The following is a 19,431-nucleotide window of genomic DNA, read 5'->3' as shown; positions in this document are numbered from 1 at the left end:
TTTTCTCAAAATCATTCTTAGCGCTCTTGTTTTATTGCTGAACAAATAATTTGCTTACTTACCATACCGTATGTTCATCAGTGTTTACGTGGAGTTAAAGTTGCTATTTAAGGGGCTCATTCTGCAGTCATACTAGTGTAAATCAGGAGCAACTCCACTGATATCCACAGCGTGACACCGATGTGGAACTCATTGAGTGTCAAGCCTTAAGCCGATTGTACTCGCACTAAGAAACGCCTATGCCGTATAGTAAATGTTTGCAGGATCCCAAATTAGGAATTATAGTACTGTTTAGATTGTATGTAGTGGTAGGATAGATGGGGCAGTTGTGTTCTAAGCAAGACCTTTGTACATTGTCTCAATACCCTTTCATTGTTTACTTGATGGTACATTCCACTGACTAATGAAGTGCTCTGAGTGGAGGTAGAATAAGTGAAAGGTAGAATAAGTAAAAATGTGTTTCCAGCATTCTGGACCTCAGGCTTAAAAGGAAACAGCTCTAATTAACTAACTGTACTTACACAAATACATAATGTTAATAATAGATGAGCATTTCTAGTGCTTTGCAACGGAAATGTTGCTGAAGTAATGACCATGGTTTTATTGATATAGTTCCAGATTTTTAAACTTGAATGCCTAAAGTTAGGGGCTTTACACCCAAGAGTCTCAAAGCAGTTTTAGGTGCCCTGTTTGAAAGGCCATTTCGCTTGAGGACTCACCCTCTGAAAATCAGACCCCTTTAAGCTGTCTCAGGTTGGATGCCCTAATCACTTACCCTCCATCCATTTTTAGGCACCTAAGAAATGCAGCCTGATTTTCAGAAGTGCTACATGCCAACTGTGACCCAGGGACCAGCTGGTGTAAAAGGAGCAGAAGGCATAGGGTATGCATAGTGACGTACAGGGATCCCCTGGGTCAGATGTTGCAGTGTTTTCCCCAGGAATTGAAATGGGGGGAGGAGAGGGGTCTGAATTTATGGCGGGGTGGTGGTCAAGGCCAATGAGGGGTGAGACCGAGAGGGTGAAGGTGGGCTGTATGGCACCATAGTAAAACCTGAAAAATGTTTCATGACTATTTTATTAGATTTAACTCATGTTTTAAAATCATCACACAAATTAAAGTTCGCTACTCAAGCCTTCTATGAAGCACTACATCTATATCCTTCTTGGTTTCTTGTTATAATTTTCATAGAATCATAGAAGCATAGAATATCAGAGTTGGAAGGGACCTCTGGAGGTCATCTAGTCCAACCCCCTGCCCAGAGCAGGACCAATCCCAACTAAATCATCCCAGACAGGGTTTTGTCAAGCCTGACCTTAAAAACTTCTAAGGAAGGGGATTCTACCACCTCCCTAGGTAACGCTTTCCAGTGTTTCACCACCCTCCTAGTGAAAATTTTTTTCCTAATATCCAACCTAAATCTCCCCCACTGCAACTTGAGACCGTTACTCCTTGTCCTGTCCTCTTCCACCACTGAGAATAGTCTAGAACCATCCTCTCTGGAACCACCTCTCAGGTAGTTGAAAGCAGCTATCAAATCCCCCCTCATTCTTCTCTTCCACAGACTAAACAATCCCAGTTCCCTCAGCCTCTCCTCATAAGTCATGTGTTCCAGACCCCTAATCATTTTTGTTGCCCTTCGCTGGACTCTCTCCAATTTATCCACATCCTTCTTGTAGTGTGGGGCCCAAAACTGGACACAGTACTCCCGATGAGGCCTCACCAATGACGAATAGAGGGGGACGATCACGTCCCTCGATCTGCTCGTTATGCCCCTACTTATACATCCCAAAATGCCATTGGCCTTCTTGGCAACAAGGGCACACTGTTGACTCATATCCAGCTTCTCGTCCATTGTCACCCATAGGTCCTTCTCTGCAGAACTGCTGCCGAGCCATTCAGTCCCTAGTCTGAAGCGGTGCATTGGATTTTTCAGTCCTAAGTGCAGAACTCTGCACTTGTCCTTGTTGAACCTCATCCGATTTCTTTTGGTCCAATCCTCCAATTTGTCTAAGTCCCTCTGTATCCTATCCCTACTCTCCAGCGTATCTACCACTCCTCCCAGTTTAGTGTCATCTGCAAACTTGCTGAGGGTGCAATCCACACCATCCTCCAGATCATTAATGAAGATACTGAACAAAACCGGCCCCAGGACCGACCCTTGGGGCACTCCGCTAGATACCGGCTGCCAACTAGACATGGAGCCATTAATCACTACCCATTGGGCCCTACAATCTAGCCAACTTTCTACCCACCTTGTAGTGCATCCATCCAGCCCATACTTCTTTAACTTGCTGGCAAGAATACTGTGGGAGACCGTGTCAAAAGCTTTGCTAAAGTCGAGGAATAACACATCCACTGCTTTCCCTTCATCCACAGAACCAGTTATCTCATCATAGAAAGCAATTAGATTAGTCAGGCATGACTTTCCCTTGGTGAATCCCTAGTAGGAAAAGTAATCCACGAGCCTCACTACTTAGATCCATCCCATCTTCGTAGATACTTTCCAAAGCCAGTAATAATGGCTGGAGTAATTTTAAGACAACAGCCAAGGATAACTCTTGAGAAAGCCAGAGGGTTTTCCCAGGTTGGACTAATTTGAACTTCAGTCCCACTGTATCTTCTATATTTTCCAAGATATTCAGTCTTTTTGGACTCTTGCTGAAAAAAGAATATAATGAGCACATTAAATTTATAGCTTTTTAAAAAATGTCTTTTGAAGAGTCTGCAGCTCGTACTAGCGCTAGTTAGAGTAGATGGCTTCTGCAGTGTGTATAGGAGAGATGAGGGTTAAACTTTTCTCTGAGCAAAGTTTGTGCTCCACCATGTCTTCCAGAGAAGTTTGCAGCTCCATCAAATGCACAAGCTGCCATCTGTTTGGGGTCCAATTGACAAGCATTTAACTCGTCTAAGATTTGGGTTGTCACAGATTTAGCTGATGTGTCTATTACTTGTACATCTAGAAATGCATCTACTGGCCTACCACTGACCTCAAGATAACGTACACAATGACTTAATACTTGATGCCCATTTGCACTGGTGCATTCATCAGCCATGTATGCAAATTTTTTGAATGTAGTGAGAGAGTTCTTCACTTTTCGACTGTTGAATCTTTCACTGTTGCACCACATGCTTCTAGCCAGTCAGTTGAGTTTCTTGCAGAAAGACAGTGAGCATTTGCTGGTCTTGTTTGGAACCAGTGTTCAACTTCAGGATGAATAAGTGACGATGCACTTAACATTGGCCTCCAGTTTGTAGTGTGTGGTATCTCTTGCTTAAATAGTAAGTATGATGCCACGGCCATGTTTGTTCTCATGAACTGTGTTGTGTCTCCAGTATTCTTAACAGCCCCATTAACACTCACCGGTGTTGTCCTTGGTCAGTGGAGACTCAGAGGTGCTTTTGCATGAGTTCACCTCCCAGGTGGGGGGCAAAAAGGCACCTTGCTCGTTCCTCCAGCTGCTCACTGTTCACTCTGGCCACTGTTGTTCATTGTGCCACCGTTCACTCCATCGCTCTGTTGCCAATGGCCCTGCGCTGTCACCTTCTGCTGCCACCTGCCACTGTGACCTCTGCGAGTTGGTCTCTTGAGGTTCCACCAGCTCTCAGTGATTTCAGCTGAGCTCTCAGTGGGGGAACCTTGCTGCTAGTGCAGACTGGGCCGTCTCTTCCACAGAAACACTGTCCCACAGCAGGTCTAAGCACTTAGACCTGGTTATCGGTGATTTCAGCTGTAATGGTCACCTAACAAACCAAAAGACTATCTATGGCAAGGGTGGGCAAACTTTTTGGCCCGAGGGCCACATATGGGTATGGAAATTGTACGGTGGGCCATGAATGCTTACAAAATTGAGGGTTGGGGTGCAGGAGGGAGTGAGGGCTCTGGCTGGGGGTACGGGCTCTGGGGTGGGACCAGAAATTAGGAGTTCAGGGTGCGGGAGGCGGGGTCTGGGCTGGGGTAGGGGGTTGTGGTGCAGGTGAGAGGTAAGGGCTCTGGGGTGCAGGAGGGTGGGACCGAGGGGTTCAGAGGGCGGGAGGGGGAATCAGGGCTGGGGCAGGAGGTTGGGGTGCTGGAGGGGGTCAGGGGTGCAGGCTCTGGGTGGCAATTACCTCAAGCAGCTCCTGGAAGCAGTGGCATGTCCCCCCTCCGGCTCTTATGCAGAGGCATAGCCAGGGGGCTCTGCACACTGCCCCACCTGCAGGCACCACCCCTGCACCTCCGATTGGCCCTGTTTTCTGGTCAGTGGGAGCTGTGGGGGCAGCACTTGTGGTGGGGGGCAGTGTGCAGAGCACCCTGGCTGTCCCTACACGTAGGAGGTGGACGGGGGACATACCGCTGCTTCTGGAAGCTGTACGGAGCAAGCCCCCAACCCCACTCCCCAACAGGAGCTCGAGGGCTGGATTAAAATGTTTGAAGGGCTAGTTTGCCCGCCCCTTATCTATGGAGCCTAATCGGCTCTGTCTTTAAAGAGTGGTGAGGGGCAGGTCAAATAGTATGTGTCTCAGGCAGACCATCGAGCAAAACACCTGTCCCCACCCTCTCTCTTGATGCCCTCAATCAGCACAGGCTAAGTACAGTTCTACTGCCCTTTACTCCTGCAGTAAGAACAACAGCACCTCCCCCACGCCCCTGCATTCAAGTGATTTGTAACCCAACCCCAGCCAAAATCTATCACTTGGGCAACACAGCTCTGTTTGCTGGATACCTAGGTAGATTAGGTGTAAATGTAAATACAATTTGGTCCTGAAATCTTTCTCCCCAGCCCCCAGCTCATCACTAGCTGTCATTTAGACTTTGCTTAGGTATCATAATTTGAAATTATTAGGTTGGCCAACATCAGTGAAATGAATGCACTGACATTGTCATAAAAAAACAACAACTGTATAAGGAAGCTAGTCTATGTTCATACTTTTCAAATCTGTTATACTTTTTTCAGATTTTATTATACACTTTATATGCGTTTAAAGTGTGTGTTAATGTTTCAATTCCAGTTCAGATTTCCAAATAATCACTAAATTGGCAACACTGCATGTAACTAGTTCACAAAACTGTGGGGGGGGGGGGTGTAGGGGAAATTCAGGGGGGTGTAAGGAAATCCCTGGATATCTGCATGATGGTTCACCAAAGGATGGCATGTGAGGTCTCTACCAAGAGCCAGTAGCTCACTGGTCATCATAATCACTGCAGGCCCAGCTCAGTGAGTTCTGGGCACAGCAACAGTCTCTGTCCCTCTGTCCGGTGAAGCCCCCAACAGCCTCTGAGGCTCCCTGCTTGGTCAAAGTCCCAGAAGGTTCTCAGCAGCAGCTTCTTGCTTCCTACAAGGAGTTGAGCAGCATCTCCTTATAAGTACGGAGTTCTGGCAAGCAATCTCAGCTCCTCTCCAAAAACAGAGCCCACAGCATGCTCTCCTTGCATTCCCTCGAAGAGGAAGTCTCTCTCTCTCTCTCTCTCTCTCCCCCAAGGCATCATGGGAGTTGTAGTCAGGGTCTTCCCAACTGGAACACACCCCATTCAGTTCAGAGGCCCCTCTTGTAAACGGTGCCTACAATCGCGATAGGCTCTGAGTGCTCAGGATACTTTCCTGAAGACATTGCAATATCTATTTCGGGGCCTAACCTTAGACACCTAGGTGTGAAAATGTTGGCCCAGATGTCATATGTGTGAGGAAATGGGGAAGGTTTCTGAAGAAGCCACAATACTATTGCTGTGTTTTCACCATAAAACCCTTTCCTCCATTGTTTTAGTGGTGATTCTCAAATCAAGGTGAGTTTAAAAGTAAAGGGGAAATTCCCTTCAAGATGATGACCTATTGTTATGGCAGGGGGGAAATGAACAAACTGTTGTTCTGGAATACCTGGACTTGCACTTCTGCCTTAACGACTGCCACTTCAGATGTCCTTGTTTGCCCACTCCGGCCGGTGGAGCGTTTCCGTGATCTGCGACCTGAAGAAGTGGTTGATTTATTTCAAACGACACAAATGGTTGGAAATGTGGTGGAGAAACACTTCTGTGGCACTTCACTCACCATTTCGATTCAGGTTTGTAAACTGATTGGCTCCAAAGGCTTTGTTTCCTGTTCGTGTTTTATCGAGCTTTTTCCCCTGTCCCATAACCCGCTGACAAGAGGACATTCAAACCATAGGAGCAGTAAATACTTAACAAATATAAGGAAGTAAAGTTTTGCTTTACTCAGCATAGCATAACCTGTGGTGTTCACGGCTGAAGGAGGTTAACAATCAAATACCATGTCTGGATTCAAAGAAGAGTCTGGATAATTAATGGCAGCTAAAATGGTGCCTTTCCCTGCGAACACCACCAGGTGTCGTGCTTACTACTATGAGAAGATCCATTGGTTTCCAGTAAGTACTAATCCTAGTAGAAAGTGTTTGCAGGGCACCGCTCTCAATGAGGGTATTCACAGCCCATGATTCGAGGAGTAAACTCATTGCCCGCAGGCCAGAATTTCTCCCCACAGACAAGGCGTTGGCTAGGTTCGTTATATAGGTTTATTACCTGAAGTATTCTTTGAGGTGGCATACTGAACTAGATTGATCCAGTGGTCTTATACAAAATAACAAATCCTTTTGTTTAAACCAAGTCTGGAGGTTAACCCCTTTTTTGACATAACAAGAATTTAAATAAAGAGGCTGTGATTTAAAGCAGCGCTTACAGTTCTGTATTTTATGTCCATGAATAACAGAAACGTTATTGCTAGCAATTAAAAACTTGGATCTGAGATCATGAAAAATGACAATTGTGCCAGTATTTATTTCCTTTTCACGTATTATTTCTCCCTTAATCATGACCTGAAATGTAAAAGCATCTGGTCCCACATGCTTTGCGCTGAATAGGACCCAGGAGAATACTATAAATTAACACACAATGAAATTGGATTTAAATTATTAATGGATAATATTTCTGAATCCCCAGGAGATCCTTGTTAGCACCACTTTTCTGATTCTTCTATTTTTTGCTTACAGGATGGTCCTGAAGCTGGGCAAACTGTGAAGGTGAGTGCTTATGCTTATTATGCAGGATACAAATTAACAAGAGACAATTATGAGAACTAATAAAAGATCAAAACTAGTCATCTGCAGAACATTGCTGTATCGTTTTGTTATCCTTGAGGTTAGAGAAATTCTGGGTCTGTTATGCCTGTCAATACTTGGATTAAGTTTGCATGGAACTGTGTTTACATTTCTCTTCTTTACTAGGCAAAAGTTTTCAGCTGTGAAAATACCATCTCTGTCCTTCTTACAGAGAGAGCGGGAAAGCAACTTTTGTTGTTGTTTAGACAGTGAAAATATTGCCTTTTCCTTCATAATTTCTTTGCCTTTCCTATTTATTACTGAATGAATTGAGGCTGATGAAAGGAACAGTTAAACTGAACTACATTAGAAAAGGATACTTCTTTTTATCCATGCTTTCTTTCTCCACGTTCTCATCACATTCTTGTTAGCAAAGTTCAAATCTAAAGGAGCCAATGAAGCTTAAAAATAGTTTTTAAGCCATGCTAGTGCAAAAAAAAAAATCTATTATATTCTCCATTCAAGTAATAAAATAGATAAAATCCAAGATGGTTCTCTGGCCATGTTTCACTCCCCCATCATGCAAATGCAAACACAGATGTAGTTAGATTATCTGCCTGAGCATTAAATAAGGGCTATTTTTTATACTTGGAATCAAAGGAAAATCAAAATATGGTTATGGTTGAGCACTCTGTAAAATCAGATTATATGTCTTGAAGAAGCTGTTTAGGTTGATTAAGAGAACTCCGACAACCAAATGATGGCAAACAGAAACAATTCACTTAATTCCAATCTGGCTTGTTGACCTTACCATTGATATTGCTTTTATTGCTTGCTGTGAATATCTAACCGAGAGCAGGGGAGTGGAAGAAGAAAATCTCCAGACTGCTGGGAAGCTTACGGGATGCATAGCACTGAAACACAATTTACTGCAGTGCTGCAACAAAACAGATTCTGTCGCTCCAGAGCTAGGCTGCTGGATTGCACTGGGAACGGGATGTTGATGGGTGAAAATGATTATTTTCAACCTAGTTTTCTTTAAAAAAAAAAATGAAGGCTTTGACATTAAAACCCAACATGATTTTGGAAGCAAGACACAATATTTCTTTCTGTTACCAAGATCATATTATCTTTCCCATGAGAGGCTCCCAAGAAGCTGCTATTTTAAAAAGTGAAAAAAACATTAGTGCTAATGATCAAAATTAGAAGTGAAAAATGTGATTGAGGACAGTGACTAGTATATGTTTAGGCTTTAAAAGATGCAAGAGAAAAGGCAGGTAAATATTCCTCATTTTCTGTTTTTACAAAGCGTACTGTGCATGTGTCCAGCCAACGAATTGTGAAAATATGTGGGCACATGGAATGCCCCTGTCCCACCCGTCTAACAAGTGTAATGAGAGGGTAATGACCCCCTGCCCAGCCCCTGGACTCAAAGAGTGTGTGTTTTCAGAAATAGGAAGTTAGCAGGTTGCATTTTTGCACTTTTCTGCATCATTGGACAAAGCTATAGTTTATTGCCATCGTTTTGATGATATCTCTCACCTGAAAATGCAAACAATGATTGTGCTCAGAGACTTAGGAACCTTCAGAACTGACCTCAGATTACTGTGATCTGAATCTTGTTTAAGGAAAATAGTGAAGTGGGGATGGGTAATTTAATAGCTATGTTCCTCCCAGGTGGCTGGGGATCATGAAGTCTGAAGTCACTTACTTGATACATGAATAATTTACACATCTTACATCAAATATGTAGTGTGTTGGTTATTTATATATAAGAGATGCACAGTTATATATTCCCATACAGAAAATGTTATTAACTCACCTCCAGGATGTCAAATTCATTCTGTGGAAGGGACTGCATTTCATTGTTAATTAGGGACAGTGGACAAGAGCATATATTTAGCATTATCCTCCCTCAACAGACATCTGCTGCTCAGGTCAGTAAGGCTATGTCTGTGCTGCAGAGTCAACTTGGGTCTGAGCAGCCAGATTACCCTTCCCCAGTGTGAGCAGCCATGCTGCAAACAAAGCCCTACTTTACCGGGTGTGTCCCCCAGTGCTGCCATCTGGGGCCAATCCGCTGGCTCTTAGTGCAGCAATAAGCTACACTGTCCTCTGATTCTTTCCTCGGGAATTGTGGGAGAACTTGTCTGCCTTTCTGGGCACATGGGGGGAATTGTGGGAAAGCACTGGAGGACTAGCTGCACTCACTTGGTTTGCCCTGCATCCCCGCTGCAAAGTGTATGGGGGAGAGAAGTTGTCAGCCCATGTGAAAGCAGCACTTGGGCATCACCCTGTAACCCCGGGCAAGCCAGCTAACCTGGGTTGAAAACACCACCAAGCTTGGGCAGGTGTTTTTTGTGTTAGGAGAACACCTGGGTAACAGCTAGGGCTAACTCTGCAGGGAAGGCATACCCTAAGAGGCTTGCAAAAGATCTAGTGGGCTGGAGCTCCAGAATAATTCCTCACAACAGCAGTAACACTGAAAAAAGCACAGCCACCAGAAGTCCTATAATAATGTTTCTACCCGGTGCAGTACCAGCCGGCTATAATCATGATGCTCATCCCCACCATCACACTAAGGCTCCAAACCTGCAAACACTCAAACTACTCACAGACCTAAAATTAAGTATCTGCACAAATGTTTGCCAGATCGGGGCCTATAGCCTACCTACTTTTAACAACATTGTCACCCGCAATGAACACTTGAGAAGACTGCAAGTCGCAGTTCAATCAGATTAAACAGTAGCCTATGTTGTAGAGTTTGCTTCAGTGCATGAGTGAGTCAGTCTGAAAAATTAGCAATTTGTTTGCTACTGAGGTCTGCAAAAGAAGGTAAGAAACAGCAAGAATCTTTTTTATCAGGGGGCTGTTTTAAAATGCTTACAACTCATAAACTAATGAGCCGAGTTATGTAAATTCTTTCTTGTGCTCCAAGAGGATGTACTATAATTTTGGAGAAGCTAGGCTGTCTTTTTCGTGCATAAGAAAGAAGTCAAATCCTATTTTAAGTATAAATCACAGCTTATCCTTCACTATGGAACCAGCTCTAATTATAAATGTTCTCTGTGTGTGTGTGTACATTACACTGTATATATAACAGATATATTGATTGCCAATGAGATGATTCTTTAGGTTTTAGTGTATCTATTGATGTCAGCTGTGATTCTCTGGTGTTTACATGAGGTGTTTAGGTTTTACCCAGAAATCCTATATAGTTTTTTGCAGTGCCAATCCAGAGCCTAGTGCTAGGTAGCCAATGCCATGATATCAAATGACCAGCTGGATTGGCCTTTATGCTGTCCTGCTTACACTGTTTCTGGATTTCTCTTTTCTACTGGGATACTTGAATGGTGGCTTGTTGCAGAGTAGAACCAAGATCTTCAAATAGTCCACCTAGGGCTTTTGTAGCAGCTAATGCGGGTGATTAGAGCCATATCTGTTGTCTTCCATTCAATTTAATACTGCCTTTCGTGATCATGAGTGTCTAGCACCTAAGCTCAAATGACCAGCGTCGAGACTCAACAGGGTGAGTACCCCCACTCCCTTATACAGAGCATGCAGTTGCAAGTTCTAGGCAGCTTCATGGTGCTTCTTCTAAATGTGCACATGTGTGTGTGTGTGAGAGAGAGAGAGAGAGAGAGAGAGAGAGAGATCTTCCCACACAGCAGTGAGTCCATCCCAGACCCCATGAATGATCTTCACTTGCTCAGGGATCTTCTGCTCCCTCCCCACCCTGGCTGTCAGGCATCAGGACTCAACACATCTGCCTGGACAGGAAATCCTGCAGAGTCCTAAAGTGCAGAGTAAAAGGGAGCAGTGTGTTGTTTGAGGACCTCTGACACAGATTCTTTGCAGGGCCTGGGAATTGTTCACATTCCCCTGGACTCCTCTTCTAACCCCAACTTGGGCTCCAGAACGGGCCTGGAAATGGAGGGACAATTCTACAGGGATGGCTGACGCCTCCCTCCCCCACTTCCAAGCAGGCTTGTGGGAAATCTGCAGGTGGGAGATAAAATTTACTCTCAAGTCTGGGGAAATGATTTGATTGTGCATCCAGGAGGTGGGTTCTGCCCATTCCCCACTCATATGTGAAAGAAGCAGATGCTGCCATTCACAATTATGCACGTACATTTGTATCCTTTCTGTTTTATTCTGGTGAGGTTTTTCTACTGTGCCTGTCATTGTGGTGTCCAGTTGCCTTCCAGTAGTGCCTTAATGGACATGACTCACATGCAGTTCTTTCCTTGTTTCTCTCTTCCTCTCCACAGGGGGAAAATTGCTTGTAGATTCTCATGTAAAGAATTTTTACTTCTTCAGTCTGTGCTCAGTTTTCTCTAGTGCAGGCCAGGTCCTTGCATTGCCCCTTGCATTTGGAATGGAAGGTGGTGAGCTTTGTGGTGGTTCAGTCTGTGTGCACCTGGACCATCCAAATCTGGGTACAGAAAAATCAGCTTAGTGGCTTAACACAGGGCTTTTAAATGTATGTCAAGTGAGCAGCGTTTGAAAATCTACCCTTGTGTAATTTACAGCCTTCTTTGTAAGACCACGTCAATAAATGTGTATCCTGCCGTTGTGGGCATAGAGCTTATTAGGGAATGTACCCTAAGCCTGGCCTTTTATGTGGGATTGCAACCATCCTGAGAAACGCCATGCATTCTGTACTCTTGAAAGGCTACACAAATCAAGCTGGCAGGGGCATGATGCAGCTAATTTGTCTGTAGAGACAAGATAATATTGCACAGCAAGTGACTGTTGCACAAACACCTATTAACACACATCTCATTCTGCAACAGTGTCAAAATCTCAGTCCTCTCAGCACCGCCTACGATATTCACGACTGCCAGCTCGCCAGTTTCAGGTTCACATAAAGAAATAAGAAAGCCAGGCTGATGTTGGCAGTGTGAGTATGTATGCAGAAATTTATTTTGTGTGTCACATATTCCACTAATTATTTTACACTGAGAAGATTGCTTCTCCATTATTTTTTGATGTGCATGTTTTTCTTTCACAGATGCTTTTTTAATGCTGCACTAAATCAATCCACCTGGTTTGCATTCTTTAGGAATCTTAACTTGAAGTGAAAAGTGCAGCGTTTATTTAAGCCTACTGCAAACATTCTCATCCTATCTGCCTAGTGTGCTGGACTTGGGGTTTCACTATTCAAATTAATTACATCACATCACAAACTGATTGCATCAGAAGGATTAAAATTATTAATCACAACGCTTTGATATGGCAACAGAGTTTCTCTGCAGATTTGCAGATGTAAATCCTTGTTTAATAACACATTGAAAACAATATTTTGCTCTCTTAATAGAGAGCAACACAAGGATGACTCAGAAGAAAAGTTCAAAAAGCAAAACATTGTACTTGTTTATAAACAAATTTAAAATTCCAAGTGAAAAAACAAGTAAGAAAAGCAAACAGTTTTTGAAATGTAGAAATGCACTATGAAACCTGAGAGCAAATGGTCTGTTTGCCTTTGCCTCTCTTGAAAGCTTGTAAGATGAGCAAAAATGGTTTGGCAAAGTAGAGTCGCCTCACTTACTGCTTTTGGAAACACACTGATGGTGCTTTGATGTAGAATATGTCATACTGCAGCTATGTAATTGGTACTGCAAATCCAGTAGCCTCAGGACAGCAGTGGCTACTTTCAGCTCATAGCTTTCCTTCCATTTTTAAACAACATTTGGGTTTTGTGTTTTTCTTGAGAAATCTGTTTAAAGATAGGAATATGCTGCATCGTGACGGGCAGTGTCTCTAGGTATTGGCTGCTCCAGTGGGACATTTCATACCTTGTCGCCCCTCATTTTGAAGCCCTCCACTGGCTCCTTATTTTCCACTACATTAAATTCAAGCTTCTTTTCCTTGCCTTCAAGGCACTTCACAATTCTGCTCCTCCATAATAATTCACTGCCTTTTTCTCCTTCAGAGCCCTTATCAAGACCTGTCTCTGGGATGCCAACAGGAAAGCAGCCAAGCAATGATGGCTATTTGGTTAAAATAGCCAGAGAGATCTGGGGCTTTTTAAACTTATTTTTAAATGAATTATTTTGAACCATCAAGTTTTGCAATTGCTAACCTCTGTATAATAGAAATGGGGGAAAGAAGGAACTGGAAGGGACTTCAGTTTGTCATCTAGTCCTGTCCCTTGCACTAAGGTAGGACTAAGTATAGACCATCCCTGACGGGGTTCGTCTGTGTTATGCTACCTCTTAACGTGTCATCTAAACAGCTTTTAAACCTCTTCTCACCACTTTGCAGCGAACACCGTATCTGTGTTAAACAACCTTCTGTCCCAGGGCGGAGTAACGTTCTTTCTGAGACACACGCATTGCCTTGTGTATGAAAGTGTTGCCATTTAACTCAACGGCTGGACGTGATGCTATGCTGTACTCTGTATGGGGTGTTAAACAAGTGCTGCAAAAGTAGAACCCAGTTTTAATAGGTTTTTCTGAATAGCTTTTTCCTAGCATTATGTTTCATTTTATAGCAAAATACCACAGGCCAAAATTCCCACCTTTTATGATTTTGCTGTTATTTTGTGACCACATTCTTCCCTAATTGGTGGGGCCCTCGTCCTTCTAAGGAACTGCCCATACAAAGGGAGCACAGGTAAGAAAGGCTGCACAGAGGCTCATGGACATAACCAACCTCTCTCTCACTTATGCATATGTGTTAGTGAGAGACAGAAGCGTGCTTTCTGCAAGCACAGACTTGGCCACTTCTAGACATTTTTGCATCTTTTAGCCCAAAGCCATTTGCAGTTGACTGAGCTGTGAAACTTTGATGTCTCAGCTGTCTGGCTGGATCCCATTCCATCCTGTGTCTCTTGTGGCATCAGAGGATCATAGTGTTTTGCTCTTCTTATTTGGAATATTAATGTTCAATTTAGGCCAGACAAAGGGCACCCATTTACCAGAGTGATGGCTGCCTTATAAATTCGTGTAATAAATAAAAGAGTAAATCTCGCCCCATATTTTTCAATGCAAGTTACGTCAACTGCAGAGCATGAAAGGCTGTCCATAAAAACCCAGCAGTGCTTGAGTAAATTTGATGCTAAAAAATGTAAGGCAGACAGGTTTTCTCACTTGAAAGATTAGACATTTAGGCCATCTTCTGATCTTTTGAAATGACAAATACATCTGGGATTTGACCTTTAATGGTGCTCAGTCCCAGTGGTGCATATTTTAGTCTATGTTCTGCATCACCACATTAGCTCACAGAGGAGAAGTGTGTAGAAAACAAAGTCCCTGTGTGCATATGATTTTCAAACAGAAAGCCAAGGTTAAATTTATCAGATAAAACATTCATGCAAAAGGGCTCACCTGGCTCTTGATGGGACAAGAGGAAGAGGGTGGAAAATGTTATCTTATCATGTGTAATAGAACTGCCTTTGAAAAGGGGGGGGGGAATAGAACAAAATCTGGTTCTTAATTCACCATAAGAGGCTCTGGCATTCTCTTGAGCCTCAGTGTTGTACTCCTCAGTGAGGCCCAAATTGGGGTTTATGTCAGCAGAGCAGAAATCACTGCACACACTTCAGTGGAGTTATGCTGGATTTACAGTCATGAATCTCACAGTAGACTCTGCCCCTGATTTAGTGCACTGGCCTTTTTTCCATGTGAAGACCTGAGGACAGATTCTAACTTATGTCTCGCGCAACAACTAATCTGGTGGTTTTATCCTCCTCCCAGTTTGTGCATCTCAGAAAAGACACCAATGAGTTTGATACAGTTCAGCATGATTGGCAGACTCTCTTCAGAAAGAGATCTGCTACTTAAATAGAAAGAGATGTTACAGGTCAGGATTAAGGTGTATTACATATATTGTACTGTGTCTGCATTAAGCTGGTGCTGTTCATGGTTCTTCTTTCATTACATAAGCACTCAATACCCACATAGATTTTGAAGGAAAAACATTCCAGTTCAGATTCTCAAAATCCCCCGTGCAATTCATTTCCTAGCTAAAGGCATTCCTGACTTTTGTTGTGTCTTGCTATTTCAAATGTCCAGAACTAATGCTGCAATAATGAATGAATCAATGGAGACCAACTGAATGATTTAACAATTTACATGATCCTTTTAATTAGTATTTGACAGACGAGTTCAGCACAGAGTTGTAGGTTTCAAGCTGTAACATCTCTGTCCAATTTTGGGATAAAATATGTGTTCTCAGAAAGGAAAGTTTAACTATAATAACTGGCTGGGTGAGCAAAATTAATCCTAAATCTCACCTGTTCCCATTTCTTTTCCGTGGTCCTGACCCTTCCTTCTGTGGGACTTCATCCTACACGGTTCTGAGATGCTCGGTTCCTTGCAGGAGTTTTCAACATCTGGCCGCAGATCAGAAGGACTCATGCTCACTTTTTATCAAGTGCATGTTTCTAGCGGATGATAACTAATGAGAGCTGATTGAACAAGCCTTTTGTCTTAAACTGCTGAAGGAAGCCCTGACATGCAATGAGCAAAGGATGGGAGCCAGAATTAGGGGCCTACTCAGCCCTTCCAAGTGGATAACTCATGGGAAGGGTAAAGTACTCAGAGATCATCTGAATTTACAGAATGACTGAACTATTCACCTCTAGTCACCTGAGAAGCAGAGTTGTCCAGTGGGTAAAGCACTGGACTGGGAGCCAGGAGACCTGGGTCCTACTCCCGTCTCTGCTGTTGACACACTGGGAAACCGATGGCGCGTTACATCACCTCTCTTTCCCTTCTCATCACGTGCCTGGTTGTACCATATCTAGCCTATCCTGGATTGCTAGTGGCATCTCTGGTGCTGGTATCATAGAAACAATCATAATCTTTACCTTTGGGGTGGGGTTAGCGCAGGCGTGGATCTTTAGGAAATGCTGACGCTATCTGTTCTGGAAACCTGGTGCAGGAACCCTTCCCGCTGCCCTCATTCCTGGAAGCATGGCTCCCTGTTCCTCTCTGTTGCATTTGTCCTTTGTGAACCCTCCAAGAAGGGTTTTGTTGCTGTTTGTTTTTATGCTGGCATTCCTGATGAAAGTCCCTCCGCCTCCAGACTATTCAGCATGGAGCAGGGCTCCCTGCCTTAGCCCACCACCGCCTCTCCCAAAAGAGCCATGTGGAGGTGGCATGGAAGGTCTTTTGAAGGGCAAATTGGGGCGACAGAGAAGGGTGGTTAATGCAGATTCATGACATCTGTACCCTTTCCCGTACTTTTCTGCTCCACTCTGCGCTCTGGTGTGGGTAGGGTCTGTAGTTATTCAGTACAACCATAGTGTGCTAATCTCTAATTCCTCAATAAGAGCAGAGATTGAGCACCACAGTGCAAGACTGCAGGTCTGGGAAATTCGTCATTTGTTTACTTCTGGGTGGAAGCCCACAAAATGTTATGTCTGCATGCACAGATGGATATTGCATACTGTCTCCTCTGAATAAATCCTGCTAGTATAGCAAAGCAAGCATGTATGGTAGGCTGTAACAAGGCCTGCAACCTCTAGGATAAAAAGTTGAACAGACATCCAATGTTAGCTAATCAAGCTTTCCATGGAGGAAAAAAGGTGTGCTGTTTGGTAATCCGCTCAGGGATTCGACTTTTCACCCCCTTTCTTCTTTAATGCTGAGCAGCTATAGTACGCCAGGTGCTGCACAAACACACAGAAAGACAGTCTGTCACCCTAAGAGCTTACAGTGTACGTAGGCAAGACAGGCAAGCAAAATGTGTGAAGTGATATTAGAAATCCATCCTGTTAGTTGCTTTCTTTTTCTAGTGTTATTTTCCTTCTTTCCATTCCCTTTTACAACCCTCTCTCATCTCCTTCCCTCCCACTAGTTCTCTGGCCAGGTGCCTCTGCGGTAGCTGCCCCAATGAATACTCATTGCTTCCTGTCCACCCTATAGCATAGATCCAAGCTCTGTATCAGAGGGTGGAGAAAACAAACGAGTAAGCAAGCAAACAAAACCAGTGGGTTGGTGCCCGTGATATTGAGCATCTGACTTAGTTAAACCAGCTAAAATTCTAACCTTAAATGGGTGTCATTCCAGCAGCAGATTTTGGATGTATTTGTAGTATTTTAAATGGATTTAATGCTTGTGAGTAGTGCCATTTTGACAGCCATAGGACTGTTTGCCCAGAGAGGAGGTACAGCATTGGCAGCTCTGCATGATGGCTCATCAGAGTGCCTGAGCCCTTTATGGAGCGGCCCCTTCCAGGGGTGTGAGATCAGTTGCAAACCCACTCAGTTCTTGGTTCTTTGCTCAGACTAACAAGCAAACCAGTCAGTGCCAATTTTAGTGGTGGGTTTTGTTCATATTTGTCAACTCCGAAGAGAACTGAAGCACCAACCCAGTTATTCAGGCCTTGACTTTTGGTTAAGACCAACCTTGTTTGTATTCAAACTGGAGACCTCATGGCAAATAGTTCTGTATCCCATTTCCAGTTCATTGAGTCCCACTTACCCACATGACTTCTGTGACTTTGAGCCCAATTCTCAGCTGGTGTAAATGGCGACGTCCCTGGTTCAATGGAGTGGCACCCATTTACAAAGCAGAGAACTTGACCTTGGGTGTGCAACCAACCAACCAAATGTACTACTGTTTATTTGCATGCCCAATTACAATTTGCTTGTGTCATCTTAGTCACTAAATATGCACAGTAGATTATTTTTATGATGTCCAGAAAGCATAATTTGATGTACGGAGTTACTTTCTTTATAGGTCTTTCTCTTCACCCAAAGCAGTGCACTGTCACAATGTGCAGCTTTAGGAACTACACCAAGGGAAAATCACAGGGTTTATTAGATTCTAATAAACTCCCCTCAGTGCACACACATATTCAATATCTTCCATTAACATTAATGAGAGTTATGCATGCATCCCATGGAGAATAGGCCCCGTTGTTTTATTTCTTTGCCTTGGTTTTAGTATTAAATCTCATCCCACCGTCAGATCTGTAGGGCATACGTGTACTCCTGCGGCTCACTTATTTGCTCTACTTATATATACAGCTTGTTCACAGCCTTCTTGCATAGTAAAGCTGAATGAGCACAAATAAAGAAAAAAATCTACTTAAACAGAATTTCTGCATTTGGACAAAAATGAGGACTATGTAAATTAATGAATTAATGGATAACTATTGATTACCAGTAGAATCTAATGAAATCATAAATATCCCCCTGAACAATTACTTGTGCCATGTTATTAAATTATCCAATCCATAACTAGTTTTGAAGCTAAGACTCTTAGTGCTTGAGGGAGCAAAGTTGTGTTTTGGAGCAATGGAAGCAGTGGCAGTTCCTCGGTAGAGAAATTTATTATTTAATTTGCTGAGTAATCTAATTTCAAATAACTATTGAGTTTCTAAAAAATGAACTTGGATTAGATTTTCTTGTCAGGAATAAATAGGAAATATTGGCCAGTGCAGTCATTATCTGTAGTGTGTTGAGAAGACAGAATTGCTGTATGGGATGTGACTGCTGCTTGCTTTCGGTTCTTTTATCTTGTGTTCCCTGGTACTGTTATCCATACCTTGGAACCTGCCAAGGTCCAAACACAGGCTGCACCCATGTGACAAAGATCCAGAAAGAGGGAGAGACACAACTCATTCATCCAAGAAACTGATTCTGTCCTTCAGTGTATATAATTCAGCTTTGAGATTATTTTTTCCTGAAGTAAACGGTGCTCAAGATGTGTGGCGCATAGGGACCTCTGGGATTAAAACACGTGATGTCCCTTGAAACAAGGGATATTGGAGAGGTATGCTAAGCAAGCAGTATTCTTCATTCAGGCTTTATTTCACTTGTTTGGGAAGGGTCCTTTGTTTACGATTTTGAAAACAGATCGCTTACAAAACCCATTTACTATGACTCCTAATTCCCTTCTGCACAATACATATGGCATCTAAGAACAATGCTACATTGGTTTCATGTCACTCTTAGGGTACGTCTCCACTCCAGGAATTACAAGGGCACAGCTGCCACTGTACCTTCAGTGGTGTAGATGCTGCTTCCAGTGACGGAAGGAGTTTTTCCATCAATGTAAGTAAGCCATCTCCCGGAGCAGCGGTAATTAGGATGGTGGGACAATTTTTCCATCAGCCTAGCTGTGTCTACATCAGGGGTTAGGTCAGCTTAACTGGGTGTGACGTAGCTAGGTCAATCTATATTTTAAGTGTAGACCAGGGCATCGGGCTAACGTCAGCCTTGGCCTTCGTGGTGAGTGGGAGAGAGGTGCTGCATGGCCTACACAGAATCATTCCATGCCAGCCAGGTGCCTGCTCCTCTCAACATGAGCGGCATGTGCCACTGGGTACCACTTGCTGCCAACAGCAACATATTCCGTGACTGTGAGAGTTAGAAATGTGCTGACCATACCCTCTTAGGGACATGTGGCCTGATCCAAAGCCCGTTGAAGTCCATGGTTACTGGTT

The 19,431-nt window shown here is 43.5% G+C and overlaps 1 protein-coding gene across 3 annotated transcripts in view; it reads left to right on the top strand.

Annotated features, from left to right (window-relative positions):
• The window catches only part of FHIT (fragile histidine triad diadenosine triphosphatase), a 1,103,012-nt gene that overhangs the window by 852,986 nt on the left and 230,595 nt on the right, over positions 1–19,431 (top strand). For all 3 annotated transcript variants that reach the window (XM_077822782.1, XM_077822781.1, XM_077822780.1), the window contains 2 exons: positions 5,894–6,039; positions 6,982–7,011. In XM_077822782.1, coding sequence (XP_077678908.1) covers positions 5,894–6,039; positions 6,982–7,011 — 176 coding nt within the window. The remainder of the gene's footprint in view (positions 1–5,893; positions 6,040–6,981; positions 7,012–19,431) is intronic.

This window comes from Eretmochelys imbricata, chromosome 7 (assembly GCF_965152235.1).
Source record: "Eretmochelys imbricata isolate rEreImb1 chromosome 7, rEreImb1.hap1, whole genome shotgun sequence".
Taxonomy (NCBI): domain Eukaryota; kingdom Metazoa; phylum Chordata; order Testudines; family Cheloniidae; genus Eretmochelys; species Eretmochelys imbricata.
This window is presented reverse-complemented; position numbering and strand designations above follow the sequence as displayed.